Raw genomic sequence first — 27,958 nt, forward strand, 5'->3', positions numbered from 1 at the left:
TAAAATGCCATAAAGGTCTGCAAAGATCACTTACTCTCTGCCATCAGCATTTGAGAAACCCTTTCAATGAACTCACCTGGGACAGGATGCCAGAGAAGGGAGAGCAGGTTGCTGTCAAGGGAAGTAGGGCAAAAAAGCAATTGCTGTTTTCCACAGGGAAGCTGTTGGTCAGTATGAAGTGCACATATTCCACAACATTTTGTAATTACAGGTCATGACTTATTTTTATGATCTTAATACCATTTTTCACAGTATCTTTATAGATTTATTATAATGGAATTAATCTGGTTGTAACAAACAAGTACGTGTGAAGGTGTCATTACTGTCTCTCCCATCTGTAATCAAATTTGAGTATCTCTTTCTAAGCAGTATTTGACTACTTTGAATTGCTCTCCTGGTTACCAGTATTAACTATTATCAGCTGTCACAGGTGTTTTTTTCCCTCCTCTCTCTTATTTGTTTTTTGTTAATTTGTTTTTGTTTTGGGTTGGTTGGGGTTTCTTTCAAAGCATGAAAATAGTAACTTTTTCCTTTCTGTAACAATAAGGGATTACCTCCACTAAAGATTCAGTGTGACCTGGTAACCTCACTGTGACATTTCTGTCTTCCTTCCCAGGCAGTGTAACAAGAACTTCAGGCATCAGAGCAGATTCTCATTAAATTTAGTAGTGTTTAGCTGAAAGCAATACCAATAACAAGCTAGATCCAGTGTTCTAAAGAAAAAAAAAAAAAAAAGATGCCTTAAAGCTATTATTACTTCCAAAGTACTTCAAATAATTTCAGTCTTCTGTTCTAGTTTTGAAAAGTCAGATGACATTTATACCAACTGGAAATGTTTCTGGGATTTCTGCTCTCATTTGAGAAAACAAAGATGGATGTACAATCTTCTCATTAGCTTCTTTTTTGTGCCCCATCTCACAGGGAGATCTCTTCCAAAACTTTGCTTGTATGGTCCCCATATATCACCCAGTCACATCATGTCCAGCTGCAAACAGAAGAAACAGATTTGAAGGGAGCCACAATGGATTCAAGTTATGTCTTACATGTGTTTAGTGCTTAGAATACACAGCAAATTTGGAAATCATTATCATGTAACATAAATGGATTGCACAGAGCTTATCACTAAGCTTCTGTAAAGTACAAAAGCAAACCTAAAAATTTCATCTTCCTATAAACATATGCACAATTTATAAACATTAAAAAGTACAATCCAAAAGTAGAAATCTGTCTGTTATTGAAGCTTCTTTAAAACCATCTACACCATCAGCTTAAGCTTTGGAGTCAGACTTGTCATTATCCAGCCTGTAAAAGATGGCTAAAATATTTATTATAAAACCTCTTGAAATGCCTGAATTGCAGCAAGTCTATGTAGCGAAACTTAATTGAGAGAATTGAAACATCTTTTCTTAAACAATTTTTAGTTTTCAACCCACACAAATAGCTGATCAAGAAATACAAGCTTTGTTAAATGCTATTATAGTAAATTATTACAATCCACTATCAAATGAGCAGCCTCACTGGCTGTTTTGAAACACACTAGAGGACAGATTTTGCCTATGTAAACACCTAAGTTATGTTGTAACATAGTATTTGCCATCATGAAATTACACACCTGGTTAACTTTTACAATAGGAAATAAGTAATTTCATGTGGCTCTTTTCTGATTCAATTCCCTTAGTGTTTTTTAAGCCATGCACTCTAATCTATTGCTTTAAGAAGTACTCGTGCTCTCTCCTTGCACCTTTCAGTTACAGTTTAACTCTAAAGCCACATCATATCTTTATGGTACTCACCAAATCATCAACATCGCCACCTTCATCTGTGGGAGGCAGAGTTTCATTTTTAATTTCTTTCGGAGCCAAGAACTGAAAATACAAATGTATTTATGTGATACTGACAAAGCTGAGAGCATTTAAGTTTAAATTAACAGAATGTCTCCTCTTTGTATCAAAACAAATCCACCTGAAATTAAAAATCATGAAGAAAGTTTTTTCTGGTTTTTTCCACTCTGCAAAATCATCTTCAACTACAAGAAATTTCATAAAATTGCTTTTAAAGGGTTTTATGGTGTAAGAGGCCATGGGATCCCTACCAGCACCACCAATCTCTGAGACAATGTACCTGAACTGTGAAAAGCTTAAACACTATTTTAAACAAAGTATTCTGATACTTCTGTAGAGGACTAGTGACAGCTTTAGATATGGGATAAAATACTGTGTCGTTACCTGTTGCATCCCACTTGTGGGAAAGAACCAGCTATCATATGCATTAGGATGAAAAGCAAATACATTACATTTGGTTAACACCAAAGACAGAGGACGTAGACAACCTCTGCCTATTTGTCTCAGAACCCAAAGGTCAGACCTTTTCCTATATCCCAAAGAGCAGCATCCAAGAGGAATGTAGACAGCTCACTCCACAGACAACACACATTTTAACATGCTGAGTTCAACTTATCATATAGATTTTGTAACTGAAAAAACAGAATGTGACAAGGACAGAAGGAATTAGAATTTCAAGATGTTATATGTCTGTGTATCCTTTTCGTTGGAAGAGTTCTTAATCTACTAATCTAGTAGTAATATAAAGCACATACTATGAAACTAAAAGCTAATGACATTGTCAGCTCTGAAAGGCTTTTTGTGCCAGATCAAATTTCATTTTTACACACTTAATTAGGAGTCAAATGGCATTTCTGAAAGCAGCACATTTTTCAAAGTTTTCAAAATTAGCTTTCTCACACTAAATTAGGCAAAGAAAGCTAAAAGCCAGAGGAACGTTCAATGAAGATTTGCAATAAATTGAAACCTGAAATTTCCATCAAACGCTGAATATTGAAAGTTGGGTTTTTTCTCCAAAAGCCTGTTTTACATTTATGCAAAAGGAAATTACATATAATAGCTTTGCTGAAATCCATTATCTTCCTCAAAGCAACCAGAAAAAGCACTTGACATTTCTGCTCTTTTAACCTATCATCCTCATGCTGTAAAATGAGTACATCCGCTATTATGAAAAAAGCAAACCCTAACAAAACTATCTAAAATCATTTTCTCAGTGATAGGAAAACATGCAAGGATAACCTACCTTGTTACAGATGAAAAAAGCAGTTTCTAAAATACAATCTTTTCCTACTCATTAACTAACTCATGGAAAATCTACTTCTACTCACTTTTGGCTATTGCTACCTCAAGCAAAAAAGAAAAAGGAAACTTTTACCTGTGACCTCTCTAATAAGCAGCCTTCCTTTCTCCTGCAGACAGCAGCCCTATAAAACCTGAAATCTTATAGCCAAAACAGTCCTGAAACAACTATCATGCAGGAACCAGGACGTAAGAGAAAAGGCTTTTGTGTCACATAGGACCACACTTACAGCCAACCCTGTGACCTACAGGCTTGCACGTGATTTATTACAGAGGTGAAGAAAACTTGCCTCTTACCCTATTGAGGGGATATTTGAAAAATCCAATATAATCTTTTAGTGACAGATATTGTGTTCAGTACAGAAAACAAATGAACCACTTCTGCAATCTGCTATAGACCTACGAAAATGCTGACTTTGTATCACACAGAAAACCTGTGACTGGGTTTAACTGGACCAAATAGGACTAGATTTTAGACCAGCACCATAACATCAAGATAAAATTTTCTATCCTTGCAGATCTTACTCCAAGAATATGCAGTCTTACAGCTTAAGTAAAAAGTCGTATGAGCCCTTGATGAACAATGGTAAATAAGGGTTCTGGGTTTGGATTTGGACAGAGTGTGGGGAGCTGGTTATCTAGTGAGTAAGTAGGATTGCCAACTGCCTAGTTAGCAAAGAGACGCAACTCAATTACTCTGGAATTTAAGGTAACTGTCATGTTAGAGAACTCTGCTGCAGCGCTGATTTCTTGCACTCTCTCATTTTCCCCAATTTAATGGGAAGATATGGACATTGTATGACCTTCAATTAATCACAAAATAGTTTCCTGTATTGCAACATGTGGCTGATTGTAGGATGATGGTAAACAGAAATGTAAATTTGAAGTCACTCTACAAACGCTTTGCTCCAGCTTAGTCTGGCAGCTCCAAATTAGTCCTTGGTACTCTATAATTTCTGCTGCATTCCTATGCAGGCATAGTACTTTTTAGTTACCACAAGCTCACAGTTAAAATAACAGAATGCTGTAAGGGCTTGATGGTTAGTAGAGATATCCTTAAGGAACAGCTATTTCACACAGCATCAGCATATTTTTTGAGTATCAATGGTAGTTTCAGACTAGAAAGTAAAGTTCTCAAGAAGAACATTGTCTTAAGAAGTTTCCAAGTAAATTCATAGCACTTAAAATAAATAAAAAAACCTCAATACTCTTTAAAACCACCACTGGGGAAAAAAGTTGGTCTGTACATTTATTTGTAATGAGAAACAGCCAGTAGGTCCTTCATGTCTAGAAAAATCACCATTTGTACCCTGCACTTGTGCTCAGCCTTCTGGACTCCTAGTTTGTTAGCTCTCCATTTTCATATTTCTGTGCCTTCTTCACCTTGAGGTAAATTGTTACAGATGAAAAAAGCAGTTTCTAAAATACAACCTTTTCCTGCTCATTAACTAATTAATTGAGAACCTACTTCTACACACTTCTGGCTATTGCTAATGGAAGGCCTGAAAGTTGCAAAAATCAATGTGGCATCTTTTATAAAAGCTACTTCTCTGCAAAATAGTTAGTGATTTTTGCCACAGCTTTACCTTCGGGGGGTCTGTAATACAAGGACCTTCTTTCTCCCAAACTAGCAGCCTGATACAATAATGCCCATCTTACCCTCTCCACACAAATACAATTTTTGACAGCACTTCTGAATTCTCCTTTATTCCAAACAGAAGGCACCATTCTGCCTGTTAGAATTCACATTTGTAACTGTGACATCCTTCATTCATCACTGCAGATACTGAAGTGCTATGTATCTGTAGGAATTATACGTGAAATTACTCCAAAACTCTTATTTCTGAAAGGATCTCATATGATCACGAATAAACCAGCACCACCTGTGACATCCATCAATCACAAGGGCTGCATAAAGTAGAAAATATTGGTATCATTGCATATATTGTGAAAACTAGCCATAGCAAACTCAACAGCTGGAGGTCCCAACACATTTAGGCAATAAAAAGTATTTGGTTTTTGAGCTTGTGCTACCTGTGAGAAGACATTTCTTTCTATGAAGTTCAAATAGTGATCTTGTATGTGTAAATAGTATACTGCTGTTGCACTACACTGAGTTGAAGTTTCTACTCTTTGTAGAGGGTATTTTCAGATAATGCCAATACATGCTACTTTCTAAAGACCAATTAAAGTAAAACATCATGGTACATGCTAAGGAATTATTTTTGCTCTGTATTGGGGCAATTTCAATTGTGTGGCAAAAGGACACTCTTATTCCTTCATATTGATCTTGTTTCATTCATCTAAAGGTTTATCCATGTAAGAAAGTCTTCTATTCCACAGCAAGGTCTCAATACAAACAGATGCTAATTAAAAAAAAGATACCTTTTCAGCCTCTTCACTGGTCACCGAACTTTCTTGTGCTTCATCTTTACTGATCAAAGAAATTCTGTCTGAAAAATGAAAAAGATATATAAAAATATCATTAGAAGGCTTCCCAAAAATGCACCTAATGTTACAAATGAAAAACGTGTTCCAAATTCCAACTTCTGAATGTGTCATCATTACCAGCAAAAAAAAAAAAAAAAAAATTGCTCAAAGGAAAATGTGACTTGCATAAATGAGTCACCTATGATATAAACTATGATATAAAAATAAATTAATGAGCATATTCATAAGCTTGTGGAAGTATCCATTTAGGAAACTGCTAATATTATGACAATCAAACTAATGAGACACTGAAATCATAGATCACAGATGAAATGCTGAAAATCTATTAGAAATTACACTTTCAGTCATTCACAGAATGCTATTAGGTCCTTAGAAAAAATTAACTCCTAGCATACAGACACTTATGTTGTGATTACTTGGAGTCTTGACTACCAAAGTGCTGGTCCTGGCCCACCTGGCTCCTTGGTTGTGCCAGGACCTCCATCCTGTGCACTGAACCTGCCCAGTTCCCCTGCCCCCAGAAAATCTCCTCACCACTGGGGTTTTTTTTCCTCAAAAGTATACTCCAGTTTGTCAAAAACTCTGATTCGTACTATCTAAAAATTATTCTGGCATGGCTTTGAAAGATCAAAGTTTCCTGCTTTCAAAGTTTATTGTTTTTTTTTTTCCAATTTCTTCAGAGAAGGTCCCTCACAACACTACTGAATTGTCTTGTCAGTGTTGTCTTGTGCTGGTTTTTCAGGTTACTAAACAAATTCCCATCCTGCATTTTGCAAAAGTTGGATGAAGTAGACATTACAGTGTGCCTGGACTTTATCACTTTGAAAGGTACTACACAAAAGCACATTTTATACCATGCACCCTTAAGAGATATAGCTGGGCATTTAACACATTTTCTTAGCATTGGCTCCAATTAAAAACATGACTATGACATAAAAGAGTATTTTTTTAGTCTACTATGTTTCGTATTTGTGAAAATGTTCCTTTATTTATCACTTGCGTAGTCTCTGCGAGTCTTTCAGAATGGCACTGCCTTGTATCTCCTGGTTTAATCATAGGTAGGTGTCATATTACCACATCTTCTGTCCTTTAGGTTACTAAATACAAAATGATCAGTGACATATTTCAATGCTATCTATGACTTTTGTGAAGCTTAAATTGGAAGAATCTTTTTAGATCTTTGCTGCATGAGTTTCTTCCATTTATTCTGAAATTCAGCTGAAATTGTGTCTCCTTCTCCTTACCCCGTAACATTTAATTTGTCTCCCTTCTTCCACAATTAATTTACCATTGCAACAAGACTTGGCAAGGCATTATGAATATTGCTGATATGAAACTATTACTGAAGAAAGGGAAGCTGGAACAGGAAAGATTTTTAGACATTTTTAAACAGGCTGCAGGAATGAACCACATCAAAATACTGCTGTGGGGTAATTTAAGTGTCCCATTGCTAACAAAGTTGTCCTCTTACATAACAGATAAATGGATGATACAATTAGAAATTTTTTTTTCTTTTTTTTTAATGCCATCCTACCTTGTATCATGATCTCCCAGAAATCAGCTAAGGCTTTATCTTCCAACTTTGATTTCAGGGCTTGCAGAAAGTCATTAAAGCACTGCACCTTGGACAGCTGAAAAAAAAACCAGCAACGGTAAACAAGAAATACTTAAAACTACTAAAGAGTACTGCAAACTTAATTCTTCATGAGTCATCTAACACAGTGAACACAGAAGTCACTACAGAATTTGGTTTTATCTGTATTAAAACTACGAGTTCTAAGGAAAGGTGAGCCACAAAAACTGCCTTTCAGAAAGCTAGAAAGACTTCCTTGTAAATAGCTTTACTGAAAAAGAAAACTGTAGGATTGCTTATTTTTCTTATACCAGCACCAGGTCATAGGCCTTCTGTTTTATGTTTAAAAGAAAACAAACAACAGCAAATAACACCAGAGAAGCCAGTCCCCATTCCAATAAAAATAAAAACCCCCATAAAATGCAACTCCTTCTAAATTTTCAAACATAATTTAATCTAAAAATCAATTCTTTTTGCTGCAGCAATAAATTATCAAGTTTCTAATACAGCAAATAGGCCCATCATGACTTTAATTTGAAAAAGATAAGAGCATTCACATGTTAACATTACCTTCATGGCCTCCTCTCTGAAAACTCTGATACAATCGATACCTTTCATGTAGTACTGTGAACCTTTATTTTCCAGGAACTGATCAATGCGGTTTATCAGCTGCTGACTCACTGGAAGACAATGAGAAATAAATAAATCAATCAAAGGATGCACACTTTCAAAGAAAAAAAACCCATTTTTCTTTTACATGTTTCTTTCTGGTCCACACATATCTAAATAGTTAATCACACTCACAATGCCTCAAGCTACACAAGTTGATTATTGTTATCTCAGCTACTGAAAATTACTTTAGACTCCCTGGAACAGCTAGATATTCTAGGAAGAACCCCAAGCATGTCCAAGACAAAAGTCTTTTCCCTGAAAGCCAAGGAAAAAAAGCACTGGCCTCACTTGTTTGATAAAAAGTAAAACCATAAAATTCAGGATCCTAAAGCTTAGGGAGGTTGTGTTCTACACCACCACCACCATATCCCCTAAACATCCTTTGAAATAGATGCATATTTCAATAAAAGCATTAAATTTACAAGAAAGGTGTAATAATGTCAAAACAACATCTCTAGGGTGATTGCAGTTAAAAGACTACCTTATTTTTATTGACATTAGAGTATATCTTGTCTCTGTACAGGTAGTTCAATGATTTTTTCATCAGGGCAACACTGTTTACGATTATAGAGATAAGTATTATAAACTGTGGATGCTTGGCAGAAAGGAGCAGAGGTAAATAGTGAGACCTGTACTAAAAAGAAGGGGAACACCAGTTTTATCCCTACTGTTCAGCTCCCAGAAGGTAGATAGCTGTAAACCACTGCAAACAAGACAAGTAAAAACGTCACCGAAGAGTTCTGCAAGCCCTACTAATTTCTGCTGGATTTTAGTTCCCGACTTTCTTCATGATTAATTACAAATGAGGAACTGTCCAATTTTACCCTCTGGCAGACACCTCAGCCTAGGAAATGACAAGTGTGAGGAGGATACAATAGTGATCTATAAACCCAGAAACGTTCTGAAAAAGATGAATAGGGAGTTGATAGTTCCCTGCCTCTCTCGAAACATGAGCCAACAGTTGGGTTAGGAACAAAAAAAGAAAAAAAAAAAAAAAGTACCTCTTTAAACAAAAACCAGTTAACCCCTTCACCACAGGTTGCTGTCAGATGCTTGGGGTTTTAACAGCTTAAACAAAATATTGGAACAAGTTCTTATAACTCTTAAAAGAGGATCTCTATCAATGGAGATTACTAGTGATGTTGCCATTGAGGAAGAAAATTCAGGACAGCATTCTAAACAAGACATAGCATCTGCCTGTCCTGTTCTTGTACTATTAAAAACCAGTTACTGGATTAGTAGAACATTTTGGCTGATCTACAGTCCTTCCTATGTCCAGATCTTATGGGCATAGTTGTCACTGCAAGTATTTCAGCTAAGGATACATCACTAGAGAAAATCATCTTCCAGAGTGGTGGAAGAGAAGGAGAAGTAAGCACATTGAGAAGGAGACATTGTTTAAGTACTGTATTCCACTCTGCTCACTGGGAGCATACACAGCACAGGCTGTTATATTATTTTCTATAAAACGCCTAATTGAACTGAATCTGAAGGACAGCATCTCTGAAGAGTGAAAAAAGGCATGTTTGACATTCTCCCACTAGTTTTTGACAATTTTTAAAAAAGGAGGGTGAAAATGGTTCTGCTCAACAACAGCTATAGCACAAGAAAGTGTGCTGAAGTGCCTACTGTGCCAGAGGTGATCAGCTCACTCTCTATTTATTTCACCAGTAGCTGACAAATTAAATTGAAGCCTCACTACTTAAGCTCCCCAAGTTAAGTCAGTCCATTTTTTTCATGGTTAATGATTTTCTCATTAAATGTTCTAATTTCTTATGAATTGCACTAATAAAAGCAAGTCCTGCTGGTGTTTTCAGTAGTGGTGGTGGTTTCTTAAACACTGCCTTTTCATTGATGTGTTAAATTAAAACCCCAGGCACTATGAGGGTGCAATAAAAGTCCTTATTGTCAGAATGATTCCAGCACATACTGTTTGAAATTATCAGACACTCTACCACTTCTTTTGCATTTATTTTTTTTAAATCCCTTTCCATTTGATTGCCCTGGCAGACATCAGAAGAAAAGACGTCTTGCTACTGACTGTGAGCTGCCTTCTTTTGAAATCTGTTGTAAGGAACCAAAGGAAACCTAAAATGTTTTACTAGACATTGAAAGACCATAATATATGCAGCAAACAGGTTACATGGCAACAGTATTTTAAGTCAGATTCCTCTAACATCTTGAAACAGCTTGGCTAAAGCTGGTTCTGTCCACTGGTCTCCCTTAAATGACAGGTTGATGAATCTTGAATAGAGAAAATTCCTGTGTTCTGATTAGACTACCAAATTATTTCAAGGGGCCAAAGACAATATCAGAGACAGCAGATAAGGACTATAACTGGAAATTTTCAAAGTAGACTGTTCCTTTACACTTCTAGGTCTGAGAACTTGGTTGATTTCCTGTTGCCTTTTCATTAGTCTGAATCTTTGGGGCTGGGTGTTGCAAAAAATAGATGTCCCTGTTTTTGGAGCAAGGCATATTCCACATAAAGATGTCTTTTTTTTTTTTTTCAACTAAGCTGTGATAAGCATTAACTCTGATGTGTCCCAGACAAATTTCAGGCATTGAAGTTTTGAAGAGTAGGTCCTTGAGTTACAAACTGACATCCTATTCAGGCCACTGCTGTGTAATTATAATTTCTTGCCCCCTAACTTACCTCATTCCACACACATATTTAAGGAAGTGAACTAACAGACTTCTACATTTCACATTAACAGGAATTCCAGCACTCCTAATAACCACCACATTCTGCAGAACATCCCAAGAAATTTTAATCTTCTGTTTCCTCCTTCTACCATGCCTGACTGGTTAGATAACAAATGTAGCTATTAAAGGTTGGAGAATGGCAGGAAAAAAAAAGTCATAGAAGATCTTTTAGTTCTAACAGAACTTAATCCCTTCCCCCTTGGCATTCAGATACATTTGCTACTCTAAAATACATTCAGTAGTGCTGTCATTTCTTGTGAAATATGCCATGAACAATTATATTCACTTGTTATCTCTGAACACTTATAGTACAAAAGTGCAGTTATATTTTCTTGTTTGTTCAGTTCAGTTCTTGGTCTTATTACTATGCCAACCAGATTACACAATAATAAAAGACAAAACTGTCTATTATTACAGTCCAAGTTCAATTCCTTGGGGATTCTTCCCCCCCCTACAAAAATAAATCAGGTTAAGAAAACAGTTCTTCCTCAGACAAAAGCGTCCTGTTTTTGTCAATCATTTGATTTATCTGCTGGTGATGGTAATGATTTGTATTCAGGGACAGTGGTTAAAGTAAGAAACACTGACAAATCAGTGTTAAACCACCTGATAATTATAAAATACTGTCCTGTAAGTATGACTTTTTTATAATTCAAAAGAAGAAAAATTCTGAACTGAAAACTGTCCTAATTTTTGAGGACTTCCATCATCTTTAAGCCAGGAAATAGGAATTTTAAGACTAAGAGCTGTTGAACTACTCCAATATCCTATGAGATGCTGTTCAATTTTGAAATGGTCTCTCTAAATAGCCTGTGGGTATGGATCAGAATGATTTAAGCTGAATGTCTAAAGGACATAAAACCCCAAGTCCTGCTCAAAACAGTCACCGTGGATCAGGTGGTTCAGTGGTGCACAGATTTGAGCTCCATGTAGCTCCAAAGATGGAGAGTCTCCAGGTTCTCTGGGCCCCTCTTTCTTTGTTTGAGTACCATCATTGTGATCTTTATTATCTTTTTCCCATAATGTCTAATTCAAATTCTGTTTGTTGCAACTCAGAGCTTTGAGTCTCATCCAATTGCTGAGCCCTTCAAAGTCGAATCTGGCTTCAACTTCTCTGTGAAGCAGATACACAGAAAACTTCAAAGTGATTCTATATACTCAAGTATTTGGTTTGCAAATACTCTTCTGATGACTGAATAATTTTCAAACCAGTCATTGCATCTGGCCTACCTAGCAGTAAAGCATGAATAGTCTCTGAAATAGACAAAAACATCCAGTAAGATAAAAATGCAGACAAACTGCAAAACATGCCAGCAAAAAATGAAATTAAATATTACCTTTTCTAAAATCTAACTTAGGTCCACAAAGGTAATTAACTATACCTATTTCTACATAAAATCTTGCAATAAAGTATCATCCATGTTCTTGTGCAATTACTGACTCCTTTAACTATACTTTTCTAGAAGTTCCTAGGAGTAAAAATATTAACAAAATTTCTATAAATATAAAAATGAGAGTCTGGTACAGTTTGTCTCTGGACATTTTTTCTTATGTCCATAAACTGTTGAGTTGTCATTGCTGACTTCCCTCCCTGTTGACAATCAGTAAAATAAAAAAACCAAAAAAAAAAAGCTTTTCAACTACAGGACTTCAGACATCATATTCTCAGACAAGAGTCCTGTAACATGCAGTGAAATGTGGCCTATAAACTCACACAGAAAATTTACAAAGCAAAGAAAATACTATGCATGTGTCAGTATTTTTTTTTTTAGTCCCCTGATCCTTCTTCTACAGAAGTCTGTGAAAATACAACACACCACATCAGACACGACCTGCTTTCCAGATGTGGATGGAAACATCTAAATAGTCCAACAGGATGAACTGGTAGTCATGTGGCTCCTCGTATGGCATTAGAAAGATGGCAAGCACTCACAGCATTTGAGAATCCTCTTTGCAGCCACAGCAATGAAGAAACTCATTGTACATCCTTGGGAGCAATGATTAGATTCTACTCAGGTAAACTAATCTATTTTATGTGCATTCTTTGACAAAAACATCAGCAGGTATTATCAGAAGACATCTCTTTGTGATGACTGTGTACTTGTAACCTGCTCAAAATAAGACCTGCATAAAATGACATCTCTCTGGCTGTGAATACAAATAAGAAAGTAAAGGTATCTGGAGAAAGACATAATTCTAGTTACACGAGCATCAACATTAACCACTAAGTGACACCATATAACACAACTCATCATGTAACCCTTAAGTACGTCCCTACTGTAATAAACTCCATTTGTCAGATAAAACCAAAGTCAATTACCGTTTCAGGAATTGAGCTGCCAGTCTCAGAAAACCTATCCCTAAGATCCTTAACAGTTTGAAAATCTTTGATTTTCTAAAAATATGTATGAACATATTAGTGGCCCAGTTCTCACTAACACTGAATGCATCATTTCTCCTGCTCTGGTCTGCTGTGGGACACAGCATCAGACATTGAACAACTTGCACTTAGGCTTCTGCTGGGAATGGCACAACTCCTGATCATCAAACCCCAGTGAGGGCATGGCAGCAAATGTATTGGTACTCATTTTCGATGATAAATACACCATCAGGACTTCCTACAAGCTGTTTAAAAAGAAAAAAAAAAACCCTTTGGCATCCTCTGGTACTGCTAATCTTACAGTTTTGGTGAGAGACTTGCTGTGGACTGAAAAGGATGTGTGCCATTAACCTGTTTACATAACCAGAGTGCAATACACCAAGCCATTAAAAACATGCCTGCAACGTTTTATGTATTAAGCTACCTAAAAGGCTCTAAAGCATAAAAAGGATTAGCCAGAAGAAAGAGATAATATGCAGAGCATGTTTTTATTTACAGTGGCTCCTATCTCTCCTTTAAATGGGTGACTGCACTACATTCTGTTTAACTACACCTTATCATTACAGAGCAGATCACACAGAATAAAAGCAAATTGCTCAGAATTTCAGAACCTTCCAAACATGTACTGTAATTATCTATCTTGCACAGCTACCAAGTGGACATATATAAGCACTCTTTAGTTAAGCCACCTCCAAGGGTAATCATTATACTCATTTCAGCCTTAACTTTCCTACATGATAAAATTTATTACCATATCAAAGTAGTCAACTGTTTCACAGTGTCTGTATTCTACAATGTTGTGTACAATGCTTTTTTACTGCATCTTAATACGTCTGAGATTTAAGAACACAATTCCAAATATCTTTTCAATAAACAATTTCTTCTGGATCTAATACAAATTCCATGTAAAAAGCTAGCTAGCTGGTTTACAGGTCTGGATATTCTGGAGAGAAATGGCTACGTAGGCTTTAACAGACTATATCTCAAGTCAATATACTACTCAACACACCCCTCAACTACATCTATAAGGACCAAATGCCTTATTGAAATACCTAGCACCTCACTTAAGCACCTCTGCACATTTTTCTTTGAAAAGAAATGCTACACTAGCGACTATTTGTGAGATCAAGTTGAAGTTGCCACAATCTTTAAACGACCCTTTAAAAGATAAAGGATCCCATCCATCTTGTGCACTTTTTTTAAGATACCTCTGGATTACATACATCTCCGTATAGCTATTCCCCTAGGGTAATACCATATAAACAAAGGACAGTTCCATTGCATTTTCAGACTTGGGGCATGCAAGACAGTGTCTGACCTGTGCTTTGTATTCCTTCTCTCCTCTGCATCAAAACCCTTTCTTCTTGTATGATGAGGACAGAGTCAGTGCACACAGAGCCTCCTCTCATCTTTCACATACACAGACTATCTGCCTACAACACCCTAAAGCCACCTATGCTTTCTTTTGCTCACAAGAAGTGAGAAAGGATTTTTGCATGTAAAGATTTAAATCCCAGGCCTCAGAGTCTGTTTTCTTCTACATGGAACAAAATAAGCAGACTGCAGAAGACAGGTTTCTCACACTGTGCATAGCCAACAGCCCTCCACATCCAGCCAGAAAGATCCTGGGAACGAGAAGCTGAGACTCACTTTGAATGAGGCAATCAGTGAGTACCAAGGGATCTTCTGTTAGAAACACCTGTGGGGTTGCTCAGGTGCCTCAGTGTAGCTGTCTAATGCTGTTTTACTCAAACACAGGTACCTGAGAATTTTAACTGGGGAAGGCAAGTATTGACATGGGAATTACGGGGGACACCTTTCTTTGCTAAGTGACACTAGAAACTAACCTGTAAATTCCATAGCACCTCACATAGATACTTAAGTTTAGACAAAGAGATTGCATTTACTGAACCCTGAAGATGCCACCAATATAATTAAGAGAAAAAAAAGTCATTTACCATCTTTGAAGTCAGCGTTTCTCTTCCTCACAAGAATTCGGAAATCTTCTGCTGGGTTAACACTGCCTACCTAGAAAGGTACAAGAATTATACAATTGTCTGCCAATACACATCTCTCCCTTCCTGCAGGGCAAAAAGAATCTTTGAATTTCTTTTAATTTTAATATAGAAGCAGAAGCTCTACACTTCTCTGCATGCAGACTCATAAAATGTTAAATTTTTCAATGTGTGTTAATGCACAGTACTCCCAGCAAAGGTTAGTTATGTCATGAGCAAGATAAACCCACACTCACTATGCTGCACTGTTACAGTCAGTCACATTCTCTGGTGCTGAGAGGACACAAGGACAGTAATTCAGGTTACCTGCTAGTTCAGCTTTGAGACCTTCTGCACCACAGATCTCTCAGACTTCCCTAATCCTGCCAGCTGCCTACTGAGGAGTGGAAGCTTCCATGCACATGAGTACAGAATCAGTGATTTGCCACTCCAAGAGGAAGCTCAAAATTAAAACCTTGCCCTCAAGTCATCTACCATTTCTGGCACAGTCTGACATCTTAAAACCAAAGCTCTAAATGGACATATAGGTGCAAAAACCTTAAAAAGGAACTAAAACCAGGTCAAATACAAATTAACACTTACTGAAAAATAGATGCATTAACTCTAACAAAAAAAAAACCCTATGCTGCTTAAAATTTCCTATCAGGAATGAAAATTCTCCTAAGTCTTTTTTGAAATTTTTATGCTTTGCTGTCAAAATAATTTGTAGACCTTTCAGTAAGCTTGCTTGGTCTCATCATGTTTCTTCTAAATGTGGTAATGCCAATTTTCAGGAAATATCAGAAATTTATATCAGAATATAGTACAGAATATTGAAATAATTTCAGATTTTAAATCTATAAATATCAATAATCCATTTTTTAAAATGAACCTTAAAGAACAGGATGGTTGAAAACAAGTGCAATTATCTCTATACAAAATCTTTTTTTTTTCCCCATAATAGGAAAAGAAATTCATATAAAGGAAGGGCACAGTTCTGATACAGGTTTCATCTATCCATAGAATTAAGTTAGATCTAGCAGCAAGATGAAGCCAAATTTCTGCTAATGCAGAAAACAGTGTCTAAAATCTCAGCAATACCTTTAATTACATATACAGAGGCAACTTCTATGTTGCACATGATATGAAAGACAGCAACCACTGAACTCCAATTCTGAGATTGTTTTCTTCAGATCCTCAGGCTTGCCTTTTAGAGTTCTAAACAACAGGAAAGAATTCTGTCCTAAAATATCCAAGACTGACAGAAACCTGTGCTAACATATGCTCAAGGGCAGAGAAAGTTGTCTTTATGATCTCTAGCAGAGACACAAATGTACAAGTAGACAGTATTTCAGTCATGTTTCAGCTAGAAACCCTCCTTTTATCAGTAATTCTGTATATTCACTATAATACACTCAGAGAATTAATCTTCCCCCTTAATAATCAGATTTGTAAAAATATGCTTACAGAGGTAATATTGCCTTCAGCAAGTTTTAGGATGCTAAAGCTCTCTTCCTCATCTTCAGTTTTTGGCTTTTTAAGGCGGGGTTCATCTTCGCTGCTGAAAATGAGAAGGACAAAACTGAATATAAACACTTGAAGTAAACTGTCCTGCCTACTAACTAGGGAGTCAGTAAATTAATAAAATATGCACTGAACTAAACTTCATAACCTCATTGTTCCAAAATCAACACTAAACCATGCCTCATTTTTCCCCACAGACTGCACAAAGCAGACAGCAGAAACAGAGATCAAACTTTATCTGAGCATAAAGCAAAGGCATCTCTTGTTGAAGGTATGAGATTACTCACGCTTATTCTAGGTGTGAATTTACTTATACACTCCTTCACCTTTTTAAATACAAAATACCTCCATTCATTTTATTTGGAACCTGCATGTTGAGTTAACCTTAATAATCTACACTATGTAACATGACATTTGGTGTTCTCACCAGATTTGTTTTAAACATGAAACAGCAATGAAAATATAACACTTAGGTAAGCAATTAGTTTACTCTTCAGTCACTACCTGCTAGTTCCTGTCTTGGAATTTATAGCTAATACAAACCTGTTTACACAGTGGCTTTTGAGTCTAACAACCCTATTCTTCATCTGCACATGAGAGCTTTATAAGGTTATCAAAATCTGCTAGACAAACCCCAACTAAACACAGCACAACTCTCTTACAACACTTGAGGCTACATCTCAAAATGCTTGCAAGAGGACTATTTGTTATTTTAAAAAGCTAATTGTGATTTTAGGCTTCTTTCTCCCTTTGTCCTTACAGGTAACATATACCAAGGTGTACATTCATGCTAGGAGCTTAACTGTCACATGGAACATATTAAACTTTAGAGCACATTTTGGCAACAGGAGAAAAATCCAGATAATCACAAAAGGGGAAGAAAATCAGATACTATGTTCTGTGTCACACAATGTGACAGGCTACTAACACAGAAGAATTGATTTCAGTTTAAGAATGACTGAAAGCTACTCAGCAATCAAACCAGCAGGATTTGTGTTCAAGGAATCTCAAAACAAAGTAACAAGTTTTTATGAAAAATTCTACTACTGCAGTGAAAAACAGAAACTGCTTGAGGACGTAGGGACAAAGCCAGAGATCCTGGACAAGGTGCCACTTTGCATTCTACAGGGTGGAACTGATTGCAAAAACTGCATTGCAAGTTACAGAAGCAATCAACTATTGGAAAGAACTTGCACAGTCTTTCTTTTTGCTTTCTGTAACACACTCCTCCCCTACTTTATAATCAGTGTCTATCTCACTTTGTTTCTGCAGTCTTCTCATACTTTACTTCATTTTGTCACTACTGAAATGAAATCCCTTCTCCTCAGCAACTCCTGTCACTCAGCATAACCTTACTTATCACTCTAGGAGGAATGATGACTTTAGTTATGCCTCAGGACAAGGATAGGATACCTTGCTTCATTCTCAACTCCACTGACTTTCTGACTAACCTTGAACAAGTTGCTTGATTGTTTTGAACAGCCTCTGTCTCTCTGTAAAATGGAGAAACTGATACTTATCAACACCAGTGAGTTTAGAACTTCTACTGAAACCAAAAATCTTGTATACTGATGTGATTTGATGGAAGGTGCAAAGAACAATGAAAATTCTCTTTCTCCAAAAGGTGTGTGGCAGTCAATTGAAATATCTTGAAACCTTTTTCTTCCTGTATTATTTTTACTGATTCAAAATGCTTTGGGATTGATTGTAGGAAGGAGAAAATAAATGACGACACTACATTTAACTGCCTAGGACCAGATCTACAGTTGTCATTAATCAGTGCAGCACAGCAGAAACTAATGAATCCATACCCATTTATACCAGCCAAGGATCTGACATTTAGAATATGCACTGATTAACAGTATTTTTAAACTGCAAAACGTGCAATTACTATTTGAGAAAAATTAATAAAATACAAGATTAATTTAAAACACCCACTTCTACATTAATATAGAAGCCTCTCACATGCTGCAAAGCTGGATGAGGTAACATCCTCTCCACAGCCAACCTAAGAAGGAAAAAGGTAATGCTTTCTATTTTACTGGATTTTTTTTAACTAGAGAGCTTAGCAAAAGTGATACAAATGAATGCTGAATACTGAAATCTGTATTAAGATATGATGTCTACAATTATGCTGCCTTAGTCTCATCAGACTTCAAAAATTAAGGAGAGAAGAATCTGGTTAATATGATAGGAGACACAAATAAGTTTTAGGAAACAAAAAGAATGATCAATAGATCTTCTAGCCAACTTTTTCACAATACTTTGGCGCAAACTATCTACATATGATAGTTTTAATAAGTTGAATCTCATAGAATATAGAATGGTTTGGGTTGGAAGGGAACTTTATTACCTCATTCCAAATCCCTGCCATGGGCAGGGACACCTTCCACTAGATCAGGTTGCTCAGAGCTTCATCCAACCTGGTCTTGAGCACCTCCAGGAATGGGGCATCCACAGCTTCTCTGAGCAACCTGTGCCAGTGCAGTTGCAGAGTGATGTGCTTGTCTTTATCAAGTAAATAAGTTGTATCACTCAGCTTTTCCCCACAGAACAAAACCATACAGTTAGCAGTACTGTTGTAGCAATGACAGTACTACTGCTCCCATTCATTACTACAGCAATACCATTTTTATTTGCAATTTTTAAAAATCCTATTACCATTCATTCTTCTGTTAATAGTTAAGTTTGTATTCTTTCACTTCCTTTACAGATTTTTTTAAAAATCATTTTAATGCCCTGCATCAATTTCCATCTCAATTACTCTCAATTAATCTCAATTTTATAGCTGCTTTTATCACCTCTCTAAAGGAAATCAGTTTTTAAACAAAATAGATTTCCTTCTTCCTTGTCAAATAGATGCTTTTCGGAAGATATATTTTTAAGCAACTACCAGGAATAGGGCACTGCTTCTTGTTTAAATTCTCTCTCTAGCTTGCTTGAACCCAAATTTTACCTCACTTTTTTTTTAAACTGGTTCTATCCCTTCTTAAAATCCACATGTAAATGTATGTATGTACACACACACATAGAGAAACTGGGGCACAGAGTAAGGAAAAGAGAATTCAATCAGTACCAATTCACAGACACACCAAGGTAACACTGGCACGCACTGAAATCAAAATCAACAACAAAAAGTAAGGTGTTTCCCAGTCTGTATAGAGAAATGTGGTCATCAATCTCAAGCAGCAAAGTGAGAAGTCTTATGTCATGTTTTCCCAGAGAAAACTAGGGAGGAGGTTCTAGCCAGCCCAAGGTAAAGGATATATGACAGCTCAGCTAAGAAAGAACTCAAAATACCTCAGTGACGTTGTTCCTAGTGCTGAAATGACTGAACCAAAAATGACAAAAAGAAGGGAGAAGGAGCTAACTGAGAACACTCCAACATCGCAGGGCCCCTGTTGCCTCGTGCGAGCCTCAGTGGAAACTTCACATACACCAATAGGATGTTTTGGAAGCTTCTTCTTTATTGGAAATTATACTTACTTTTATACAATTCAATAACTACCGCATATTTGACCACTTAACTTGTCAGTGGTCACACACACAAAATATAAATTGTTCACACGACTAAACTACATTCTTACTGGTTAGTCAACATATCTTATTTTTCTAAATTTTTCTTCTTCTAAATCTAACTATAACACACTATTTACATGCCTCCTGGCAGATCCAGCTCAACCTCCCATCTGCAGGTGTTGTTTTTCTCATTCCTGCAGATGTCCAGTCCTTATCATGTTCTCAAAACACTTAGTCCTTGAAACTCCTCAAATTCCCATCAGCTGGTCCATTCCTGCCCTAACCCAAAAGGTCTCTAATTCTCCTACAGGTCCCCACTAGTTATACTACAGATTTCAGTAAGTTAAGCTGTAAGAAGCAGATTTTATTTGAGCAAATTGATTTGGCTGGGATGACAGCAATGCAGTAGCAAGTCAGCATTTATTCTTCCTATTTGCAGCACAAATTAACTAAACACAGGATATTCAACAACAACAACAAAAAAATCCTATCTTGAAATTGTTCAAACAGTAGGTGTTCCAGGAAGAGACCATTAACAGTTTGATTTTTTTTTCCAAAAAAACCACATTAATTGCACAGCTGATAATAATGAAGCTGCTTTTCTTTTGATTGGTATTCAAAATGAAACTATCAAATGACCTAAATCATGCATTCTAAAATGACTCCACTTTATGGCTAATTTAAAGCTTCATGGCTTTAAATTATTCTAAACTAAATTAGACTACCTTAGTGCTGTTTGAACTATCTTATAACCACCAGTAGGACAAACTGTCTGATCAAAAGACAGTAAGCAATGGAACAGGTTGTGCAGTCACCATCCCTGGCAGTTTTCAACACCAGAGTGGATGAAGGCCTGTTTAGACCTCACGGGTGATCTTGCTTTGAGCAGCAGGTTGTACAAGAAACCTCCTGAGGTCCATTCCAACCTGATGGATTTTGTGATTCTGTGACAGCAAATACAGACATGTGGAAGATACAAACTGGTTCCTGGTGTGTCTAGCACCTTAACAGTATGACTACCACTACTCACAAGATACTCCAGACACACTGTGGCACCACAATATTCTCCATCTATCAGCACCTTTTCCAGTGTGTAACTCATTGATTTGCTGTTCAAAAGACTCTGAGCCTGCTTCATCCAGCAAAAGCAACTTGAAGTGTAAAAAAAAAAAAAAAAAAAAGTTTCAAAAAAATCCATAATACATCTCCAACTTACTTGTCTTTGAAGATGTCTTGAGCAGTCTTCTCTTCTTTTTTCTTGCCAACTTCCTTCAGGGGGAAAAGTGTTTTAACTCTTTCCAGAGGAGCCTGACACCTTTCTTTTACCACAGAGGGCATCTCCAGCATCTCTAAAAGGTGCTGCTCTATTGGTGGCAATGGTTTGTCAGGGTGAAAAGCCTTATGCTGCAAACACTGCAAGAGACAAAACAGTTTGAGCGAAGTAAAACTTTCAAAAAGTAAAACTTTTATGTGCTTTTAATATAATGCCTGTATGCCTGATACCATATGGTATGTGCAAAATATCTTCCATAATAAAGAAACTACTTTTGTATTGCTTAAAAACGTTCCAGCTCACAAGTGCATTGAAAGTCTATGATCAGCTGTTTATGGAGATTAATAATGATATTAAATAAGGATAGTGATGCAGATGAGTGTTTCCACACTCACTGGAAAGAGTTTTACGAAAATTATTAGGAAATTCCAGGAATGAAACAATCATCTGCAACTGTTCATATTTTTAACTTTTTACTACCTTTAAAATGCAGTTCTATTACAGAACAGTTGCATAGGAAAAATTTCAACACACTGCAAAATTAGGCAATGCAATATATCTCAACCATGTATTCCAGTTATTGTCACAGTCCACTCTCCCTCACAGAAAATTTTTCTTCTTGGTAAGTAAAACTCAGTATGCACACAGGAGAAACTTTCACCAGTTTAAGAGCAAATGGAAAGAGAATGCTAAATGTGCACAGGTGAGGCACAGAATATATGTATGTTTAGAACTTAGCTTTGAAAGGAGAAGGGAATGAAGGAGGCTGACAGATGCACACCACAGTTGGAAGAGATGGTAGGAGATACAGAGGAGGCTGTTTCACCAAGCGTAAAGTCAGTGCACACAGTCAAGGAGCCAAACAGAGGGAAAGAGATAAGATTAATGAGGCGGGCTACAGAAATTCCATTGCGAATTTTGAAAGCAAAGTAGATATCTTTACAACTTTGTGAACTGTGAGATAGCATTAGAGAAGTTTGTGCATTTACAAATATATACACAGATAGCAGAGCAGACATACACATATATAAAACATGTGATGTACATGGGAGACAAATTTTTTTCCACTACCACTGTACTGGGTGCATTAGACACCAGTGTGAAGGAATACAATAGATCTGCTCCCCTGTTGGCTGTCAGGCATGACATTAATTCAAAAAAAATCAAAGCAAGTAAAACCCCCTATTCACGTTGAAAAGCTGCCAATAAAGAAAATCCAGACCATATGGTACACATCAATACTAATGTGTTTTCATGCTGCCATTAAAATTCCAATCCATACTAGAGAACATAGTGTCCAAAGGAGGCAGCCGTATAAGGCTACCGATTTGGAAACACTTGTAATGATTTAAGACATAATTATTTTGAAAGAGTAAAAATGTTGCTGGAAGCTGCAGTAATGGCTCTTCTGATACACACACCCCCCCTCCCCGTATTAAAAAAACATTAGGGAATTGAATTAAACTGACAAAGCAAAAAAACTAATTCCCCTGTTGCGAATGTTTTTCAGGCTTTCATATCTGAAATCTTTATGTGTGCAGCTGTAAGAGCTGAGCAAACTGCCATGAATAACAACAGCCTCCACTTGTACCTGTTTTTAAAGTAGATGATCTGTGATAGCAGGTACCATCAGAACTCAGGTACTAAATGGAAATTAAGTTAAACAGACAACCTGGAGTTTCTAAACCCACACAGTCCCTCTTGACCTTGCTGCCCCTTCCTTCTGTGCCCAGCAAGAACTATTCCTACCCTCACAGGCTAGAAGGCAACCCACACTGTCACTGCCTTCTAGACTCGCCGTTCTATTCACACATGTTGTCAAACACACTAGTTCCTCATTGCTCTTCCTAATTTCCTTACATTTCCACTTCAGAGACATAGCCAGCTTTCAGGAACAGAGCTCACACTAAGCTACTGGTCAACAGAAGTAATGAAGTGGGCTTTTCACATCATTAATCCCATGATAAGGAATGGCACAAACGCACAAACGGGCAGAAATTTACTGCAAGAAAGCATTCTGCCTTGTTTCCTTTCAAACAGCATCTAGGAAAACACTTCTGTAGAACCATATTTTAGCAAATCTATACATTCTACTGGAATCTGATAGTACTTAAAGCCTTAGAAGATGGGAGAGAGATTCAGCTATCTAAAAGATAAGCATTTAGTCTCTATCAGTCACCTACTCACTCTACAAAACCACAACTATCATGTACTTATGATCTCCAAAATAAGAAGGATCAATCACTTGGTCAAAGTTCTTTTTTCATAATTATGGAAAAGATTTGGAAAACTCAGTTTACACTAGATGGTTGGCTTTTGAGGTTAAACCTGTGTGAACTGCATCCTGACACAAATGTCTTCAGAGTTCAGTTTACACCCAATTTGTGACGATTTCAAAATGACCTTCCAACAACCATTCAACCAAAGATAAGATTACTTGTCGCTGAAAGCCCTCACAGACATCCATGAGCAACCTCACCTCCCCAGTTGCTCTGGGTTTTGAAAGAGAACATCCACACAGTCCAATCACTTATAAATCAGCTTAATCCTCTAAGGTCTCTTACCCATGGTTTAACGAGAGCCATGACAGCACATTCAGATGGAGACTCTGCAGTTGGATTCCATGAACTATGAAATGCTGCACGGTACCATCCCAACAAACCTCTCCCCAGGTCTGTCTCTGTACAGTCATTGTTGAACAACTTGTTTATTTGGCTAGCAAATAAAATGCACTGCATTCCCCAAGTATCTTAGGTGCTTCAAATCCCTGTATTTAAGAGGGACAACTTAAACAATAACGCTGGAAGTCTGTCACTACAAAAGCTATGGAAGTTCATTTAGGCTTTTCTGGAAGCAAGGAATAAAAGTTGAAACTCTGGATATAGGATACTCCTCATCTTCCACTCCAGCAAGCATTAACAACTATTTTCCACCCACTCTGTCATTTCCTAATGCCTACCACTACTTCCAGGGATATAATTTAGCTTGATGTTTCTGTTTAAATTCTGGCTCTTGTCACTTATCATTCCAAATATCTTCATGAGGCAACAAAGCAAGGAAATGAAGGAGGAGTTCATCAGAGTTATTTTTCAAAACCATTTATAGGTCCTGTTCAGCCCAATCAATTTACTGGCTACAATCAAAAGATGATGTATAATTTTTCTTCATGGTTCTTAAGGAACCAGAAGTGCCACTTGGCCTAAGAGCAAAATACTAAAAATCTGGAACATTTTTTTCAGCAAAGAATAACTTATATAGATTAACAGCAATTTTGTACTAAGACATACAAATGGGGCTGTTCATAGCCAAAAAAACCACTAAGAGGACTGGTAATTTACAACTTTCTAAACAGGAAGCATTATGGATAGAAACTGTATCCTACCTTCTACATTCAAACAGTCCATAAATACTTTTTCTACCAATAGCATTCACCCTTACAAAATCCCATTATCCTCTAAGGAAACTGGTGAGTTACTCAGTCTCTTCCAGTAGCACTTGACTCAAATGCTGGGACAACATCATCACACTGTTTCAGAAGACAAACAGCACACCCCCCAAAAAAAAACCCTCTTTCATTGATAGGTGACATCCACTAAACCAAAAAAATGCAAAATTGCATCTAGCAATATAACAGAGGAAATTCTATCCCCTATGTGTTTCATTTACAAGAAAAGCCGTATTTGTTTTGTAACACCCAAGCTTAACAATCCTTCCTAAAATAAGAGTTGTGAAGAGGTCAATTCATTTTAAGCTCTTGCCCTGCAATAACCCTCTACTGATCAAATCTTGCATTCAGTTGCACATTGTCTTGTCAGTATGACTGGCAGAATTTGAAGAGAACAGTGAGTTCCTCAGGTGTCAATCAGAGTAGGATTTGAAGACTGGGCTTACATGTGTTCCTGAAACACTCAGTGACCTTCAGATCCCTTGGCTCTTTTGAAAGTACTAAGGTAGTAAGGCTTTGGGAAGTTAGGGTAAGTTTTCTTAACTTAAAAAGCATCTTCTTGCTACTTGTAAACTGAAATAAATCATTCAGAATTGCTGAGATATGATGAACATAGTTGCTATAATACCATTTTTGGTCAATTTTCAGAGTCACACACTCAATATATCTCCATGGTTCTGTATACTACACAATTCTGCAGCTGCATAAATTGCAACATAATTTTCCTTATTTTTAAATTTGCTGTGTCATTTTTTGAATACTTGAATTCCAATGTATAATTAAGTCTCTCATCCTCACAGTTACAATGAAAGTCTTCACGATATGAAAGGATGTAAATCAAAATGTAGACAGTTTGATACAATAATTGCAAGAAGTGTGAACCACTCTGCTTGCCCATAAAGTGCATCAGCTTAGACACCCAAATGGAACATTTGAAATATCAACAACGTTAACCATTTACTACTGACCAAGTTAACCTCAGACTGACCTGTTTTAAAATAACTGTTAGATGCAATAATGCAGAGAAAAGTGATAGGACACAGAATGAGAAGCTTAAGAGATCCATGATTTTCAGCTGATTTTTCTCTTTGCCCAAAAGCTGAAGACTCAGCCTATGTCCGTGCTGTGATCACCCCAATACAGTCTGGAGATTCAAGTTTTTATTTGTCTAGTCTAAGTGCCTGTGAATATCACTGATGGTGCTGCAGAGACCTCAGCACAGCTATAATTTCTCTTGCTTCCTGGGAACTGGAAATTTTTAAAATAAATCTATGTCAGGGACAACATAAAAGTCACCAGCTACCCCATACTTAAAATGCAAAAGATTCTATAGCTGCATCTTCACAATGCAGATCTTTCCACTGTGAATCAGAGAAAGACAGAGAGATGAAAAGTCTTAACAAAAGAAGTTTTAAAAAAATGTCATAGAGTTCACCTCACCTGATATAACCTCTGAAAGTGAGGGTTTGGGATTTTGCTGGGCTTAAACAGGTCCTCAAAAGTTTCTCCATCTTCATGAACCAAATTCATTGAATCAATCAATGAGTCAACAGCAGACAACTGATCCGCTAAGGCAGCAATTACATACAAAGAGAAATTAAATACACTTCCAGATGGATGCATTTCTTGAAACAATTTATAAATGAAGATTCGGTTCACAACATGAGATTTTTACCAAGTCATTACATGCCAAGAATACACTGCACTTTTAGATGTACTAATAAAGAATTTGGATAATGGACAGAATAATAAACCCCTTCTGTATTTAAGGACTGCAGTGTAAAGTCATAAAGCCTTTTCTTTTTTTCCCCAAGACCTCAATTATTGTTGCCTTTCTGCTTTAATTTTCTTTTCTTTTTCAAGATGTTTTCATTTGCAACAGAAGGTTTATAGGCCACTTAGAAAATAAGGAGAACAGTTGGTTTGAAAAACTAAATGGCATAATATAAATTTTTTAAGTTATGAATGCAAATTAACACAGTTCACAACAGTCAACTACTGCTTTGGTAAGACAAGTTTTAAATTTGTTCTCAAACTGCTGGTTACAGGCAAGAAAATAGAAACTGTTAAAGAAACAAACCAGCAGGCTATGTATACCCTAATGTGCAGGTGCCCATTCAATGGATCTCATAACAACTGAAAGAAGTAGGAGTGGATTTTAAACTACATCCATTCAGAGACTCATTGCTGTGCAAAATTCTCAGAACAGCGAGTCAAGCTTTGTGTGGTTGAATGTTCTATGGTTCTCCAAAGATGCCCTCCACCTGAATCTGGACACCAGTAGGTGCACACTTTAATAAACAACACACCACAGAAAATACAGTCTTTATGCACTATATTAACAGGCCATACTGCAACTGGCTGCAGGACCAGCTTTGCACCAGTGGAGCAGCTGCCTCTGTTCTAATTCTAGCCTGATAATCACACACTGTAGATCCCACAAGGTTTGGCCATTTAGTCATTTAACAGGACAGTTTAAAGGACAGCCTGCAAACTCCAAGTCTGATGAGCCTGCAACTCTGTGGCAATGCTTCGATACACGCTTACACTTCAAGATGACATCACCATAAAGGATGCCCAAATGGCTGGGATTTTTTCCCCCAAGGCAAAATAATGACATAACTTATGTTTTCATTGGACAGTCAAATATTTTAACTCTTTTAGAGCATCTTAGAAGATGACAAGAAGGTTACTCTTCCAGGTGACCAGCAAATACCTTACCTGTAGGAATGCATTTTTTATTGTTTTTCAAGGATGAAAATATGTACTGTCTTAGGTCTTCCATGTAGGGTAGTTGCACATAGATGAGACACTGAGCAAGAGCAAAGAAGAAACAACTGAGCCTGAAGAAAAAAGGAATCTGTATCCCCAGAGTGCCTTATCAGGACAATATAAACATAAGAAAAATCTGAAGACCTACTGCCTGTGTGTATTCAAAAATTAAAATAAAATATTTACAGAGCAACAGTTTTAATCAAAATAAAACACACAATTATATTTTATAATTTACTGATGGCTGCATTCCTCATTTTTCTACTGGTGGAATAAAGATCTCCCAGGCCTTCTGATCCCTTTTTCTTGTGCACAGTTCCAACCAGCCATGTTTTAAATAATCCATATACTGGCGCTTTGGGAGGTTTTATCATAGCTTACTGTGTTTCAGAATCAAAAGTTGGTTTTGGTTTTTAACATTCTCTGCCTCATTTTTTCTTTACTCAAATACCTCCTCCAGTTCATGCCACCCTAAAAAATTCCTTTCTGTCCTTTATGTTTATATCCTT

General features: G+C 36.8%; 1 protein-coding gene across 4 annotated transcripts in view; it reads right to left on the reverse strand.

Moving 5' to 3' along the window:
- Positions 1 to 643: 643 nt before the first annotated feature.
- The window catches only part of XRCC5 (X-ray repair cross complementing 5), a 48,049-nt gene continuing 20,734 nt past the window's right edge, over positions 644 to 27,958 (reverse strand). For 3 of the 4 annotated variants that reach the window (XM_027879735.1, XM_027879742.1, XM_027879727.1), the window contains exons 12-21: positions 27,399 to 27,489; positions 26,118 to 26,245; positions 21,176 to 21,372; positions 16,384 to 16,477; positions 14,881 to 14,950; positions 7,735 to 7,844; positions 7,126 to 7,222; positions 5,526 to 5,593; positions 1,794 to 1,865; positions 644 to 985 (exon numbers count right to left, since the gene is read on the reverse strand). In XM_027879735.1, coding sequence (XP_027735536.1) covers positions 971 to 985; positions 1,794 to 1,865; positions 5,526 to 5,593; positions 7,126 to 7,222; positions 7,735 to 7,844; positions 14,881 to 14,950; positions 16,384 to 16,477; positions 21,176 to 21,372; positions 26,118 to 26,245; positions 27,399 to 27,489 — 942 coding nt within the window. In that variant the 3' untranslated portion in view covers positions 644 to 970. The remainder of the gene's footprint in view (positions 986 to 1,793; positions 1,866 to 5,525; positions 5,594 to 7,125; positions 7,223 to 7,734; positions 7,845 to 14,880; positions 14,951 to 16,383; positions 16,478 to 21,175; positions 21,373 to 26,117; positions 26,246 to 27,398; positions 27,490 to 27,958) is intronic. The other variant, XM_027879753.1, reaches the window with a different exon arrangement.

The sequence above is a fragment of the Empidonax traillii genome, unplaced genomic scaffold (assembly GCF_003031625.1).
Source record: "Empidonax traillii isolate 1590-97213 ecotype Southwest subspecies unplaced genomic scaffold, ASM303162v1 scaffold5:size3517227, whole genome shotgun sequence".
Lineage (NCBI taxonomy): Eukaryota > Metazoa > Chordata > Aves > Passeriformes > Tyrannidae > Empidonax > Empidonax traillii.